The sequence below is a fragment of the Sceloporus undulatus genome, chromosome 1 (genome assembly GCF_019175285.1).
Source record: "Sceloporus undulatus isolate JIND9_A2432 ecotype Alabama chromosome 1, SceUnd_v1.1, whole genome shotgun sequence".
In the NCBI taxonomy this organism is placed as follows: domain Eukaryota; kingdom Metazoa; phylum Chordata; class Lepidosauria; order Squamata; family Phrynosomatidae; genus Sceloporus; species Sceloporus undulatus.
Window position 1 is genome coordinate 214,631,884 of NC_056522.1, and position 13,550 is coordinate 214,645,433.

The 13,550-nt window shown below is 42.5% G+C and overlaps 1 protein-coding gene across 10 annotated transcripts in view; it reads left to right on the forward strand.

Annotated features, from left to right (window-relative positions):
* The window catches only part of KCNH7 (potassium voltage-gated channel subfamily H member 7), a 395,432-nt gene extending 382,190 nt beyond the window's left edge, over positions 1-13,242 (forward strand). For all 10 annotated transcript variants that reach the window (XM_042444665.1, XM_042444673.1, XM_042444685.1 and 7 more), the window contains 2 exons: positions 9,432-9,621; positions 12,162-13,242. In XM_042444665.1, coding sequence (XP_042300599.1) covers positions 9,432-9,621; positions 12,162-12,428 — 457 coding nt within the window. In that variant the 3' untranslated portion in view covers positions 12,429-13,242. The remainder of the gene's footprint in view (positions 1-9,431; positions 9,622-12,161) is intronic.
* The last annotated feature ends 308 nt before the right edge of the window (positions 13,243-13,550 follow it).

Below are 13,550 nucleotides of genomic sequence, written 5' to 3' on the forward strand. Positions count from 1 at the left end.
TTTTCAGACATCTCCATGGGTAATCTCTGGTGGCACAGTCAAAAGCAGTGTTGTAAATCCATACACACACTGATAGATAATACTAGTAACAAACTCATTTTTGTTAGCCCTGGTCCAGATGTCATATGCAGCTTCCTGCATAATAAATGTAAAATTCCAAACATTGAGAAAAGGTAGCTTTCTCTGTCATATGAGAACCTGTCTTTTACATGTGCTGAATTATGTTACATTGAAAGGCAATCGCTTTGGGTTTTTCATAAATGAGGGCAGTTTTCATGAACTGGGCATGCAACATGAAGATGCCCCTAAATGAGAATCCTATAAAATTGTAAACTCAAAGTTCCCTACAAAATGGGTGGGCAAAACAATGATGACAGCAACAGTAGACCTAGGAAGCAACTCATTTTTCTAAAATGTGGCTCAGGCGGGTTACAGACGGGCAGGGGAGGACGTCTTGGAGGTGTATTCAGCTGAATGCGGAGCCTCCAGACGGCCTGCCCCGGGGGCGTGCTTCAGGTGTTGGAGCTTCCACACGGGGGGCAGTGAAGATGCCTCACCTGGGTCCGTTTCGGACCCGGAGCTTCCATACCGCCGCCTCGGAGGACGCTGCAAAAAGAGAAGCAGCTTCTGCACGGGCGGCCCAAACCGCGGCTATTTTTTTCTTTTGCCACATGAGAAGTGCGCAGCTTCGCAGCTGCAGCGCTAAGCAGCGGCGGCAGAAAGCCTGTCTGCGCATTTAAAGCGCCCAAGCCCCTTTAAAACAATGGTGGTCTCCTGCCAGCTGGTGATTAGCTGGTGTTGGCATCCTTGTCCGCTTGCACTTTGCCAGTGTCAGCAGCATCATAGATGCCTCCTCTCCTTTGGTCCCCGCGCTCCTGCTGAATCTGCAATGCGCAGCCACAGCTGTCTCCGCTGCCACCGCTGTCCCCCTGCCATCTCCCCTCACCTCCTTTGTACATATGTCAATATTTACAGTTTTAGCGTTTTTTATTGTTAGGTGAAAATGGCAGAGGAATGTGTGTAGGGGTGCACTTTAAAGTCCAAACTTTCCAAGCAGCGCATGCGTACATGTTGCTCTAGGGTTAGGGTTAGGGTTAGGGTTAGGGTTACGAGGTTTAAAATGCGCCGCAGCTGTGCCTCAGCTTCCACAGCTGCATGGCAGCGGACGTTGCAATTAAAGCCTGACTGCAAACTGCGCATGTTCCAAGACCCCAACTCACTATGCGACGGAGCTTTTAAATGGGCAACTTAAATTAGCGGCGTAGCAATTCTGGTGTACTGGTGCAGCAGCTCTCATGGCTTCTTCCACTTCTCGATATGTGTCAGCATTCAGGTAGGACTGCTCCAGTTTCTGCAGTTACTCCAGTTTCTGGGACCATATAGCTATCAGGTCAGCCGTCTCAGTATGAGACCAAGACGTCCCCCTGCCTTTTTTCGGGGTGCTGGTGGATGGCTGAGCCATCCTGCCTGGTGGCAAAGGGGAGCCGCCACACAGCTGTGCCAGGAGCAGCCGAACTGTGCCCTTTCCCAGGTGAGAATGGCGCAGGAATGTGTGTAGGGGGTCACTTTAAATCCCAAACTTTCCCTTTTCACTTTCTACAACCAAAACATCCGGCGGCAAAAGTTACAACTTCCTGCGGTTCTAGCAACGCATGCGCACAAGTGGCTCTAGGGTTAGGGTTACGAGGCTTAAAATGCGCCGCAGCTGTGCCTCAGCTTCCACAGCTGCATGGCAGCGGACGTTGCAATTAAAGCTTGACTGCAAACCACGCATGTCCCGGGAACCCGACCCATTATGGGACGCAGCTGACACGGAGCTTTTAAACCGGCAACTTATATTTGCGGCGTAGCAATTCTGACGTATCGGTGCAGCAGCTTACAGACGGAGCTGCGCAGGTACGCCGCAAATCAAAAAGAAGCGGAAAAAAGCAGCACCTTTTTAATGCCGCTTCTTCCCGCTTGGGGCATGCGGGGGGCCTGTTCATGACGGCATTCAGGTAAAGCCCGTCTGAAGGCTCTACCTTCATGACGTCATGAGTACATCCCTTTTTGCCCGTCTGTAACCCGCCTCAGATTACTTTTTGCAGCAACGTTAGGATGGAGTTACTATTATTTATTTATTATTATTATTATTATTATTATTATTATTATTATTATTATTTATTATGGCTGTAATGGCCATGGCTTTAATTTATGAATTTCACTGCAATAGGAGTGCATTATCTGCTTGCTATTCATGTGTGTGTGTTGGCTCAATTTAAGCAATAGGAGGGGAGAGAAGAGGTCTCATGGATGGCTGCCTCTTACTGCATTTGGAAAAGATTGCCTTGGTATGGGGTTTTTTTGCATTTTTATAATAATAATAATATAATAATAATAATAATAATAATAATAATAATAATAATAATAATAATAATAATATTTATTTGTATACCGCCCTCTGGCAAACCAATCCGGGCGGTTAACAACAGTAAAATATAAAATATGACAATTAAAAACACTTTATCCCTCCCCCCCTTAAGACAGTATTAAATAGTATAACAAATTAAAAATACAATATCAAGGATAAAAACAGCAATTAAAACTAAAAACCCTGATATCCCTCTGTTGATCCTCAACCATCTCTAAGATGGGGCCACGGGAGGAATGAGGGAATCAGGGAACCTGGGAACCTGGGCCGGGATGGTTAATCTGGAAAGGCCTGCCAGAAGAGATCCATCTTGACCGCTTTTTTAAAGCTGTCTAATGATGTTATCTGACGGATCTCATTCGGCAGGTCGTTCCAGAGTTTGGGGGCGACAGCAGAGAACGCCCTCTGGGAGGTTGCCGCAAGCCTAGATTTTTCTCAAAATTTCCTAGGCACAATATCTAAATTGGTTCCTTGAATGAACAAGAGAACATTTTCCTGTATTTTCCCATGTCACAATAATAACTAAAATATAATTTGCTAATATTAAGCACATTGGTGCAGTTATAGTAACAAATAATGACCTTTTGGTTGATCAGAGTATTGAATAAAATAACCAGATCATTTAGAAAATAAAAATCTAAGCTCTGAGTAGTACTATTTAACTGTACTGAAATATTAGATTTAAGTTGACTTAGAATAATTCCACTTCAATTTGAGAGGTCTTGTAGTTGCAACTTCAAGATCAGTTACAGACGACATATTCCCAGTCAGCTTTTCTTTTTTCAACTAGAGTGATGAACCAAGTAAGTCCTAACCAGCTGGCAATTTCTAAAGCCAAAAGGAAACACACTGAAATCAATAAAAATGCTGGTGATATTTGAAGGAGCAGAGATATAATCTACCATGCTTACCCTTAAGGCAGCCATGAAAGTAAAGTCGCCACATTTATCTTCATGACTCCTTCCCTTTAAGTATCAAAGAATAAATTTGAAGAGGGCTTTATCAGCTGAACAGCAGCAGGATTGATTTGATCATCCCTCAGATCTTGAGACAGAAAGAAGAAAAGATAATCTTCCTCAAGACCCAGTGTAACTATTAGTGTTTTATTATCTCTGGCCATACATGTGTTAAAATCACCTGCCAGAACAATAAGAAAGTCAATAGATCTATGCCTCTGTTAACTCAATAACAGAGCACAGTTTGTTCCAGGGTAATTCTATATAAAATGTCAAGTTCCTATGAAGAAATAGAAATGTTAACTATAAAAAGAAAGGAAATCTTTTCAACCCACACCTTAATTACCAGAAAGAACATGATCCCAACTTTCTTCTTCATGTTTAATTTTTTTAGGACCATATTATAGAAAGGACAACACCATAGTGATGGTTGTGGGTGGGTAGAATCCCTGACTTTTCTGTTCATTTATTTGCTTTCTCAGAATTAATAGTGGTAAACAATTTTTCTTGTAAACAAATAACATTGTGCCTCCTCAATTGTTACTTTTGACAGGCAGGTAGCTTCCATCCTTTGTGAAGCTATATGTTCCTTTGTTCGGCAGAAAGCATTGAATTTATAAAGAAACCCTCCATGTTTTTTGCATTTGGAAACATTTTTGGTGCTGTTTTGGTAAAACATGACAAATGTAGTCCCTTTTTTAAAAAAAGAAACTTAGAATTTTTTGTGTGGAAGTTATATGTCATTGGGATGAAGCATTTAATCAAATTGGTATGAAAACTTTCAACTGCTTTTTAAGAGAGGTTGATTTCCCAGTAAGATTTCACTAGATTATAGCAACCATAGATTGCCTGCCACAATCCTTCACTTTCAGGAAGTCTGCAGTTAGTATGTAGTCCAAGATTGCCAACCAAGGCATTATTTGTCTCCATATATGTGTATTTCTAGTATGCCCTATAAAACAAATTCTCTAGTCATACAATGCGAATTAAAACAGAAAGCAGGTGTAGAAACAACCGTGGACACATGAAGTAACCCTTATCCTCAGTAATCTAACCCAAGAGCTTTCAGTTTCAATTTCTCAATTTCAGAGTTCTCAAGGGCCAATTTCCTGTGGTGGAGGGGTTGAAAATTGAAATAAAACATGTCAGCATATTGTAGCTTAAAGCTAATCCTGCCTGTACCAAAGCTTTGGGAGAGGTATTTCAATCTTGGAGGTGGGAGATGAACACCCAAGGAAAAATGTCATATTTGTGCTAAACCAGATCAAGCTAACCTGGATGTTTCCCACCTCTCCTTTTAAGAAACAAGCAATTTAGATTTCCCAAAGAGATTTTTTTATTATTTCTAATACAATATGGACTGATAGTTCAGCTTTGTAGTTAGGTATGCTTAATGCAGTAACCTCTTCTGACCTAGTCCCTTCCCCCTGCCAGAAAATCTGAGGGAAACATTCACTTCTGTTCTGATCTCCATTCTGGTCCAATTTAGTCATCTGTAACTATTCTGCATTCATGGTCAAAATTTAGAATGGTGACACTATTGCCACAATTGTAGTCCCCCCCTCTTGCCTACTTTACCAGGCATATGCGGCAAGAAAGTTCATTTTGCCTGTAATCAGCACAGATGAAAGACATTTCTGCCAGGAATGGGAAGAGAGGGTTGGGCCAAAAGAGGTTACTTAGCAAAGTGTACTTAACTGCTGGTACTTAAATATGCTTAATTTGGGCCTGAAACAGACAGGACCACTCTGCCGCCATTTGCACCGGGACTGTGGCAACTGCACACACCCGATCCTGATCCCGGCCACCGCTGTGATCCTCAACTGGCCACCAAAAAGGAGCAGATTTTTTCTGCTTCTTTTTGGCCCTGCTTTTCCAGGTTGGGGCAGGCTCGGCATGGCTTCTGGCCAGATTCGGGGTATGCATCATGTAAATGCCTTGCCCCAACAGAACACAATGGCGGACCTTTTGGCCTATCTGTTTGAGGCCTAAGTAGCTGTGTAGAATACTGTCCACGATCTACAATTCCCTGGTTGCTAAAATATCCACCCAGGGTGCTTCCCTGATAGTTAGAATCCTAGTATTATGTATAAAAGGACTGTTAGAGTTAGCTTGAGTTAGAACTAGAGTTAGTTAAAGATATATTTACCAATGTCCTCTTCTCTTGTTTTATTATGGGGGCTTTTGATAACTTGTATATCTTGACTGAATGCCTAAATTTTAGGTCTATGGATTGAAATTAATTATGACTCACTGACTGTATAGTTGGCTCTTGGTATCTGCAAGATATCTGTTCCAGACGCGCACACACCGCAGATACCCAAATCCGCAGATGCTCAAGCCTGCATTGTCCCCAATGGGGGCATGTGAACACAACCATGCCACCATTAGGGACAGCATGTGGCTGCACTTCCATTGGGGACAACGGAACTTAATGGGGGCACAGCTGCGTGCATCGCCACCACAGGACAACGGGGGCTATACCTGATAACAGCAGGGCTATGTTCATGCACCACTAGTGCAATGCAATGCAATCTTGCCGTCCACAGATGCTTGGATCCGTGCATGGCAAGGTTGCAGATACCGAGGGCTGACTGTATTATGAACTGTCCAAGAGAATATCTCCTTCACAACCAGAGGCTGCTGCCACACAGCAGAATTAATGTAGTTTGGCACTACTTTAACTGTCCTGTGGAATCCTGTGATCTGTAATTTGTTGAGGCACCAGAACTTTTTGAGAGAGAACGTTTAATATCTCACAAGATTATATATCCCATGGTTCCATAGCATGGAGCCATGGCAATCAAAGTGGTGTCCAGCTACAGTACATTTTGCAGTGTAAAGGCAGCCTAGGAGACAGCCAATTTTCATCATTTTTAGCACATTTGAAGTACAAACAGATAAAGAACTTTAGGTAATCTTCACTGTGATGTTCAGAAGATGGCAATGAAAGGTGCTTAGAGTCCTTGGCACAGTAATACCATGAAGCTGCCAAAGGACTGTTATTACCTTTTTTCCTTCTAGAAAAAGAAAGTGATTGGTTTGGTTGTAGAACGGAATTGCCCAACTATATTGTATATATTTAGACATTTCAGAGGTGATCTGAATATAATTTGAAGACACAGGTGACCAAAGAAGACAGTTCCTAACTATATCCTAAAAACGGGTGTGCACTGAACAGTCCCTAAAAATTAATCCTAACCTCATGGAGAGAGAATATGTCAGAGCTGTCCACCTGTGCAGGACCAGTTGATTTCTGGAACAGTGGCAAGGAATGATGTTCATAATCACCCTGTACATAGATTTTGTATACTTAAGGGATGTATGACATAGTAACTGGGTATCTACTAGTGAATCAAACAGGCCTCTACCAAAAAATTAATAATACAGTTTTCCAACAGTAGCAGCTTTCTCCTGCTGAGAAAGGTCAAACCTATGCTAGAAAGAGGGATAAGGATGTCTCTATTCTGGAATGCCTGGGAAGCTGTTCCTTTGTAAGAGTGGGGTGATCTCACCTACTCCTTGCCTGTCACAGTTCATCACTCTTTAGAATAAGGAAATAAGAATAAGCCTAAATATGTTAACATATACATATACCTTGTTTCATGTCATTGAAGTGAAAATTTGGTAAAACACACACACACCAAGGTGTGACACCCCTCATCAGTAGGAAGAGAACCAAAAAACAAGATATCTCGGTGGCCTTTCTCCTGGTTTTGGAAGCCTGTGGCCCAATACCACCACCCCACTACCCGGTTTCCAAAAACATGGGACAAACTGGTTTGAAATAGAAGATAGTTCTTTAGCTGTCTTGGGCTTCTGCATTTTAAAGGCCACACCCGTTTGTATAAAGAACAGCAGTAAATCTTGTAACCAGGCACCGAAAGGGTTTGCAAGCAGGCAAAGCCACATCTAATTGGAAATTGGCTTTTGTTCAGACATGCAACCTTAAAAAAAAAATCCTTTCTCCAGGATTCCATTACTGTCATCACTTTTGTCATGACAAATGGGCAATTTAATCCTGAATTGACAAATTCAGTCTATATTAGTCACTGAGTGCTCCTGGGCATGTCGAATGCACATTTTAACAAGCAATTTAAAGCCAATATAAGGGTCAACCCCTTCCCTTGCATTCTATGAGCCAATAAAACCTGAGTAGCAGTGGCCTAATTTCCAGTGGAAAGTAAAATACAGCAATATAGCATATGTTACAAGAGAGCAGCAGGTCATAGGAAGTATGCAGCAAACTCTGCTCCCTCTTTGTTGATAAACCTACACTGGCTTCAGTAATAATTTGCAATGTGTTTTGTTGTTGTTGTGCGCCTTCAAGTCATTTCTGACTTGTGATGACCCTAAGATGAATCTATCATGGGTTTTTTCTTGTCAAGATTTGTTTGCCATTGCCTTCCTCTGAGGCTGAGAAGTTATGACTTGCCCAAAGTCACTCAGTGGGTTTCATGGCTGATAAGGGAACTGAACCCTGGTCTCCAAAGTCATAGTTCAACACTCAAACCACTACACCATGCTAAAAGCTCTGTGTTGCATAGACAAACTGGTACCTTTCTGCTATTTTGGACTGAACTCCCATGAGCTCCACCTAGTACATCTAATGATCAGGGGTTACACACTGTAATTCAAAACTTTTGAAGGATTTTCACATTGTCCACTCCTGCTTTAATTTAATGGTGTGCTGGTCAACAGAAACCACATTGCTACTTCCTTGAATGTCCAAACAGTTAAAAGAACATAGTACTTTATTTATTTTGAATATACTGATATTTTGAATATACACCAACTGCATTGGTGCAGGAAATCCCCTCTATCAATGCAGATTTCAGCTATTCTGCATTCTTATTATGTACCTATCTTTTTGGTGAATTAATCACTGGGTGGCCAAGCTTCTGGGGTGATAGACCTCTTGTTATTTATCTAGGCTGGTTCTTGAATGGCTGTCATATGGTCTGCCAATAAAGAGCCAGCGTGGTGTAGTGGTTTGAGCATTGGACTACAACTCTGGAGACCACAGTTCAATTCCCAGCTTGGCAACGAAATCCACTGGGTGATATTGGGCAAATCACACTTCCTCAGTCTCAGGATGGCAATGATGAAGCCCCTCCCAAGAAACTTGCCAAGAAAACCTCATGATAGTGTCGTCTTAGGGTTGCCATAAGTCAGACACTACTTGAAGGCACACAGCAACAACAACCAAAACTTGGCAATGGAACTGTACGGTATTCAAAACTTGCTGGAATCTGCCAGAATCCCCCCACTCCCCTGTAGTAAGCATGCTCTAGGTTTCACTGCAAAATTTAAAGTTCTTTAAAGAGGTGGAGAACCTATTTTTGTGGATAGGGTTCAGAATGTTGAATAGCATTTATAAAGTTTGGGATAAAACCGACATCAGATTCACCACAGTCCTGACATAGAAGCCAGCAGGCACCACTTTCTCTATTGCCATAACCTTTGAGAATCTAAAGTCACCTCGGCATAATACATAAATTATTCTATTTTTGATACCAAGGCTGCTAAGTCAGCTTGCAATAATTAAAGATCAATACAATAAAGTACAAGAGCCAGCGGGGTATAGTGGTTTGAGCATTGGCGACCAGGGTTTGAATCCCAGCTCAGCCATGTAAACCCATGGGGGACTTTGGGCAAGTCACACTCTCTCAGCCTCAGAGGACGGCAATGACAAATCTCCTCTTAAGAAACATGCCAAGAAAATGTCATGATAGGGTCACCTTAGGGTCACCATAAGTTGGAAATTAGTTGAAGGCACACAACAAAAACAATACAGTCAAAATAAAAAAAGAAAATTTGTAGTGGAAATGAGGATCCAAGAAAGACTGAATAGGTTGCACGCAACAACATATAGCTTGTTCATGCTAAACCAAAATTCCTCCCCAATCTTGGCTTGCCATTGAATTCAGAGACAGCCAGTGTTGTAGACTCTCCTGTTTCTTCTTTCAGAACATTTTTAAGTAATGTTATTGCAGGTTACAACTTCTTTGGTCTTGTCGAACTGTGTTCCTGGCATATTTATTGATTTCTTGTTACCTTTCCAGGCTTGAATCCCAAATGACTGCTGACATTCAAACCATCCTGCAGCTACTGCAGAGACAATCAGCACTCACCCCACCAGCTTATAGTGTGGTGACTGCAAGTACAGATTATAAGAGGCCAGCTGTTCGGATAGTACAAAGTCTGCATCCTGTAGCATCTATTAAAACAGACAAAAGCTTCAGTCCTTCACAGGTATGTACCCCAGGTATTCTAAATGTGGAGACTCATTTCCAGCCCAAGGGCCAAATTTAATTTCAGAAAAGTTCTCAGAGGCCACATTCCAAGGTTGGGTTGGTGGAGCCAAAGTTAACAATGGGACCAAAAGTACCAGCTTATTTGAATATTAACACTTACAGCCTTAGGGCAGGCATTTGTTACCAGGCATTTGATTCCTTGGAGGTCTTTAAGCAGAGGCTAGATGGCCATCTGTCAGGGATGCTTTGATTTGGATTTCCTGCATGGCAGGGGGTTGGACTGGATGGCCTATGCGGTCTCTTCCAACTCTATGATTCTATGATTTCAACCATATAGAGAAGGGATGCAAGTCTTGTGAAGTCAAAAAATGATAGCATCATATGGAAGGGGTGTGGTTCCTCTGCGGAAGCCCAGAGGAGCATATTTGGCCCAATAGTCTGCCCTAAAGTATACAAGTATAGGTATGTCTTTTTATAATTTGATAAGTCCTGTCATTTCGTGTCCAAAAGTACATTTCACGACATGCATTTTAGCTAAGCTAGGGTTGCGATTATAGCCTAGATGAGATTGCACTCCCACTCAAAGATTCGTAGTTTGAGGGGGTGCTCTTGGATGCAAGACTGCTCCTGGAAGGCTTTGTGGCTACAGTGACCAGAAGTACTTTCTGCAATTTTGGCTAGTAATGTCAGCTGCACCCTTTCCTGAGGAGGGTAGATCTGGCCACAGTGGTTTGCACCTTGGTTACCTCCTGAATATACTATTGCAAGATGCTTCAGAGCACTTGAAAAGTGTTTGGAGGCAGCAGCTAGTGCAAAATACAGCAGCCAGACTCTTGTCAGGTGTGCATTTCAGATGCCACAAAACAGCAGTCTTGACAAGAACTACTCTATCTTTCAGCTTGCTTCTGAGCTCAATTCAAGGTGATGGTTTTGCCTTACAAAATGCTAAATGGTTTTGGGGCCAGGATATCTTAAAGATCAACTTCTCTCTTATGAGCCCACCTGAAATTTGAGATCTTCAAAGGAGCCCCTGCCGTGTGTGCCAACCCCCAGTGGCATCACTGGCATAGGTATCACCCAATGCCATGTAAGTGTCACTCCTGCTGCCACCCCGTGTGTTTCCCTCTCTTCAGCTTTTCCACATCCTGGCACGAAGAAGAAAGTGGCAGAGGTGGTGCAGTTGCCAGGCTCCAAGTGAAGGAAGAGAGGCAGGCCAGCCAGTGGGGACAGGTGGGGACAGTGCTCACTGGTTTCTCCCATCTGTGCACTGGTCAAGATGGTGATTGCCCACCATGACAACTGCTGCTGCTAGTATTGCTGGCTGTGATGGAGTGGATTCCCATCTCCATCAAAGGCCAACAGCATGTTCTGTCTAGCACTGGACCAGACAGGCAGCACAGCACAGTATACTCCTGTGGCCTCAGCACCACTTTGCACTAGCAGTGAGGGAAAGAGCGAGAGTGGCAGGCAGGATGGCAAGTCCCAACTTGAAGAAGTGATGGGATGGGGACATGGATACACCACTCCCTGAACTACTTCTATAATTAGTCCTTTTAAGCTGCCAATACTGAGCGCTGAGGAGGTGGTGCAGAGGAGAGGTGGTACAGTCATTTCAATGACAATGTCATCTCCTCTGATGGTGTCACCAGTACAGTTTGCATCCTGCTAGTGACGACATTGCCAACCGGTGGCCAGAGTAGGTTAGTATGAACACACAAGAGGGCTTTCATTCTGGCAGCACCAGCACAGCTGTGGAACTCCCTGCCAGAGAAGTTACTGTAGGCTGGCTCCATCTCTTTTGAGCTGCTAACATGGTGTTGTTCTGCATTGTCTTTGATGTTTGGTACTGCTGCCTGTTAAACTGTTTGTTTTTTAAAAAATTAAGGAGTATTTTTAGATTGTATTTAAAAGTTCTTAACAAAAGCTTTGTTTTGAAAGAGTTTACCTCTGTATTGTGTTCAGTGTTTTCACCTGTTCTGCATTAATTTGTGGGCTCTGGTGGGCTGAGGCGATATGTCAGTAAAATCAATAAGAGCTGTGCTGGATCAGACCTATCTAGTCCAGCATCCTGTTCCTCACAGCATCAAAGATACTGAACCTGGTATCTTTGGAAAGCCCTCAAACAGGACATGAGGGCAATAGTCCATAAAATAATAATAATAATAATTTGTTTTATTTATATACCGCTATTCCAAAGATCATAGCGGTGAACAGCAAGTAAGCTAATTTGCCCCCAACAGTCTGGGTACTCATTTTAGCGACCTCGGAAGGATGCAAGCCTGAGTCGAGCTTGGGCCCTTTTGCTGGTCTTGAACTCACAACCTTGTGGTTTCGAGTGAGTGGCTGCAGTACCCACTGCGCCACTAGGGCTCCTTGCTTGCTGTTGTCCCTCAGTGACTGGTGTTCAGACTCACATTGTCTGTGAAGTTAGAGGTAGCAAAGACTGGCTTATTATACCCAGCTGCTATTGTTGTCACAATAAAATGGAAGCCCCATCTCCTGTTTTCCTTTGCAATGACTGTTGTTTCATTTCTTCAGTGTTCTGAATTCCTAGACCTTGAAAAATCCAAACTGAAATCCAAAGAATCTCTCTCAAGCGGAGTGCATCTGAACACAGCCTCAGAAGACAACCTGACATCATTTTTGGAACAAGAGCATGACCAGTCTTTAGAGCTACGCCCACAGCATTGCAAGACTTACCTCCACCCAATTAGGCACCCATCCTTGCCTGATTCTTCCCTAAGCACTGCAGGAATCTTGGGTCTCCATAGGCATGTTTCAGATCCTGGTCTTCCTGGGAAATAACCCTTTTGTACTCTTACATCACCTAAAATGTAAGTGCTTTTAATGGCTGGGGCTTTTTTTTCCATTTTATTTTATTTTTTGTATTTAAATCCTCTATACTTGACTCAGGGGCTACAAGGATATACCGTTATATGCAAAAGTACTGTATATTTTCCTAACTTTGTAGCTTGTAAGGTATAAAGTTAACCAGTAACAATGTAAATATATAAATATATAGATATATATATATATAAACAAACTGTATGTTCCAAATATAAAACTGCCAGCATTCTCAAGGCACCTTATATTTTTTAATTTTTTTAAAGCACCTGCATGTTTGGAAATGATTACAGTTCTGTTGCATGGAGATGACTATTTACTGTTTTCAATGAAATCCTATTTTATTGTGGATATGCCTTCAAAATCAATATGGATGGTCCACATGGAAATGACTTGTTTGGGTCCGCACCTACCCCTTGAGCTACTTTGCAATTCAAGTGAAACTTTCATCCAATTTTCCTTCTGGCATTGAGGTTTTTATAGCCCACACAGCCATTCTGGTAAAGAGTGCAGTTGTTGAGTTCTCTGGGTCTGTAAGTCATTCATGTAAAACAAGCCGATTGCCAGGAGGGGGTGGCGGGAAGAGCTGGAGCAACTGGGCTGTGCAATGGAAATATCATCAACACCTTGCATCCACATCTGCAGAATCATTTGATTTTTCAAAAAAACATATTTTTCTTTATTAAAATCTCATAGCTATATGCTGCCACCCTACAAAGGCAGTGAGCTGTCAAGACCCCCAACATAATCAAATGCAATAAATATAATTTCTACATGATATGGAAGAATTTGTTTTCATTTTTTTCCTTCTTCAAGACAAAATAATAAAAAGGAGGGGTGCATGATGAAAATATCTTCCTTCTGGTAATGGACAAAGTTGTTCTCGAGAAATTTCTTGTCTCCTCTTCTAGTAGCTCCATACAGCAGCTTCTTGGGCTTTAAGTAGCTGCTTATCTCCAATCACTGTCAGAGACAACAGCAGAAAACAATTGCAGGACAGATGGAAAAACTTGTGGGCCTCATCTGGACTATGGCCAGAGGTCCCCAACTCTGCCCTTCCCCTGCCTCCAAATACCTAATCAT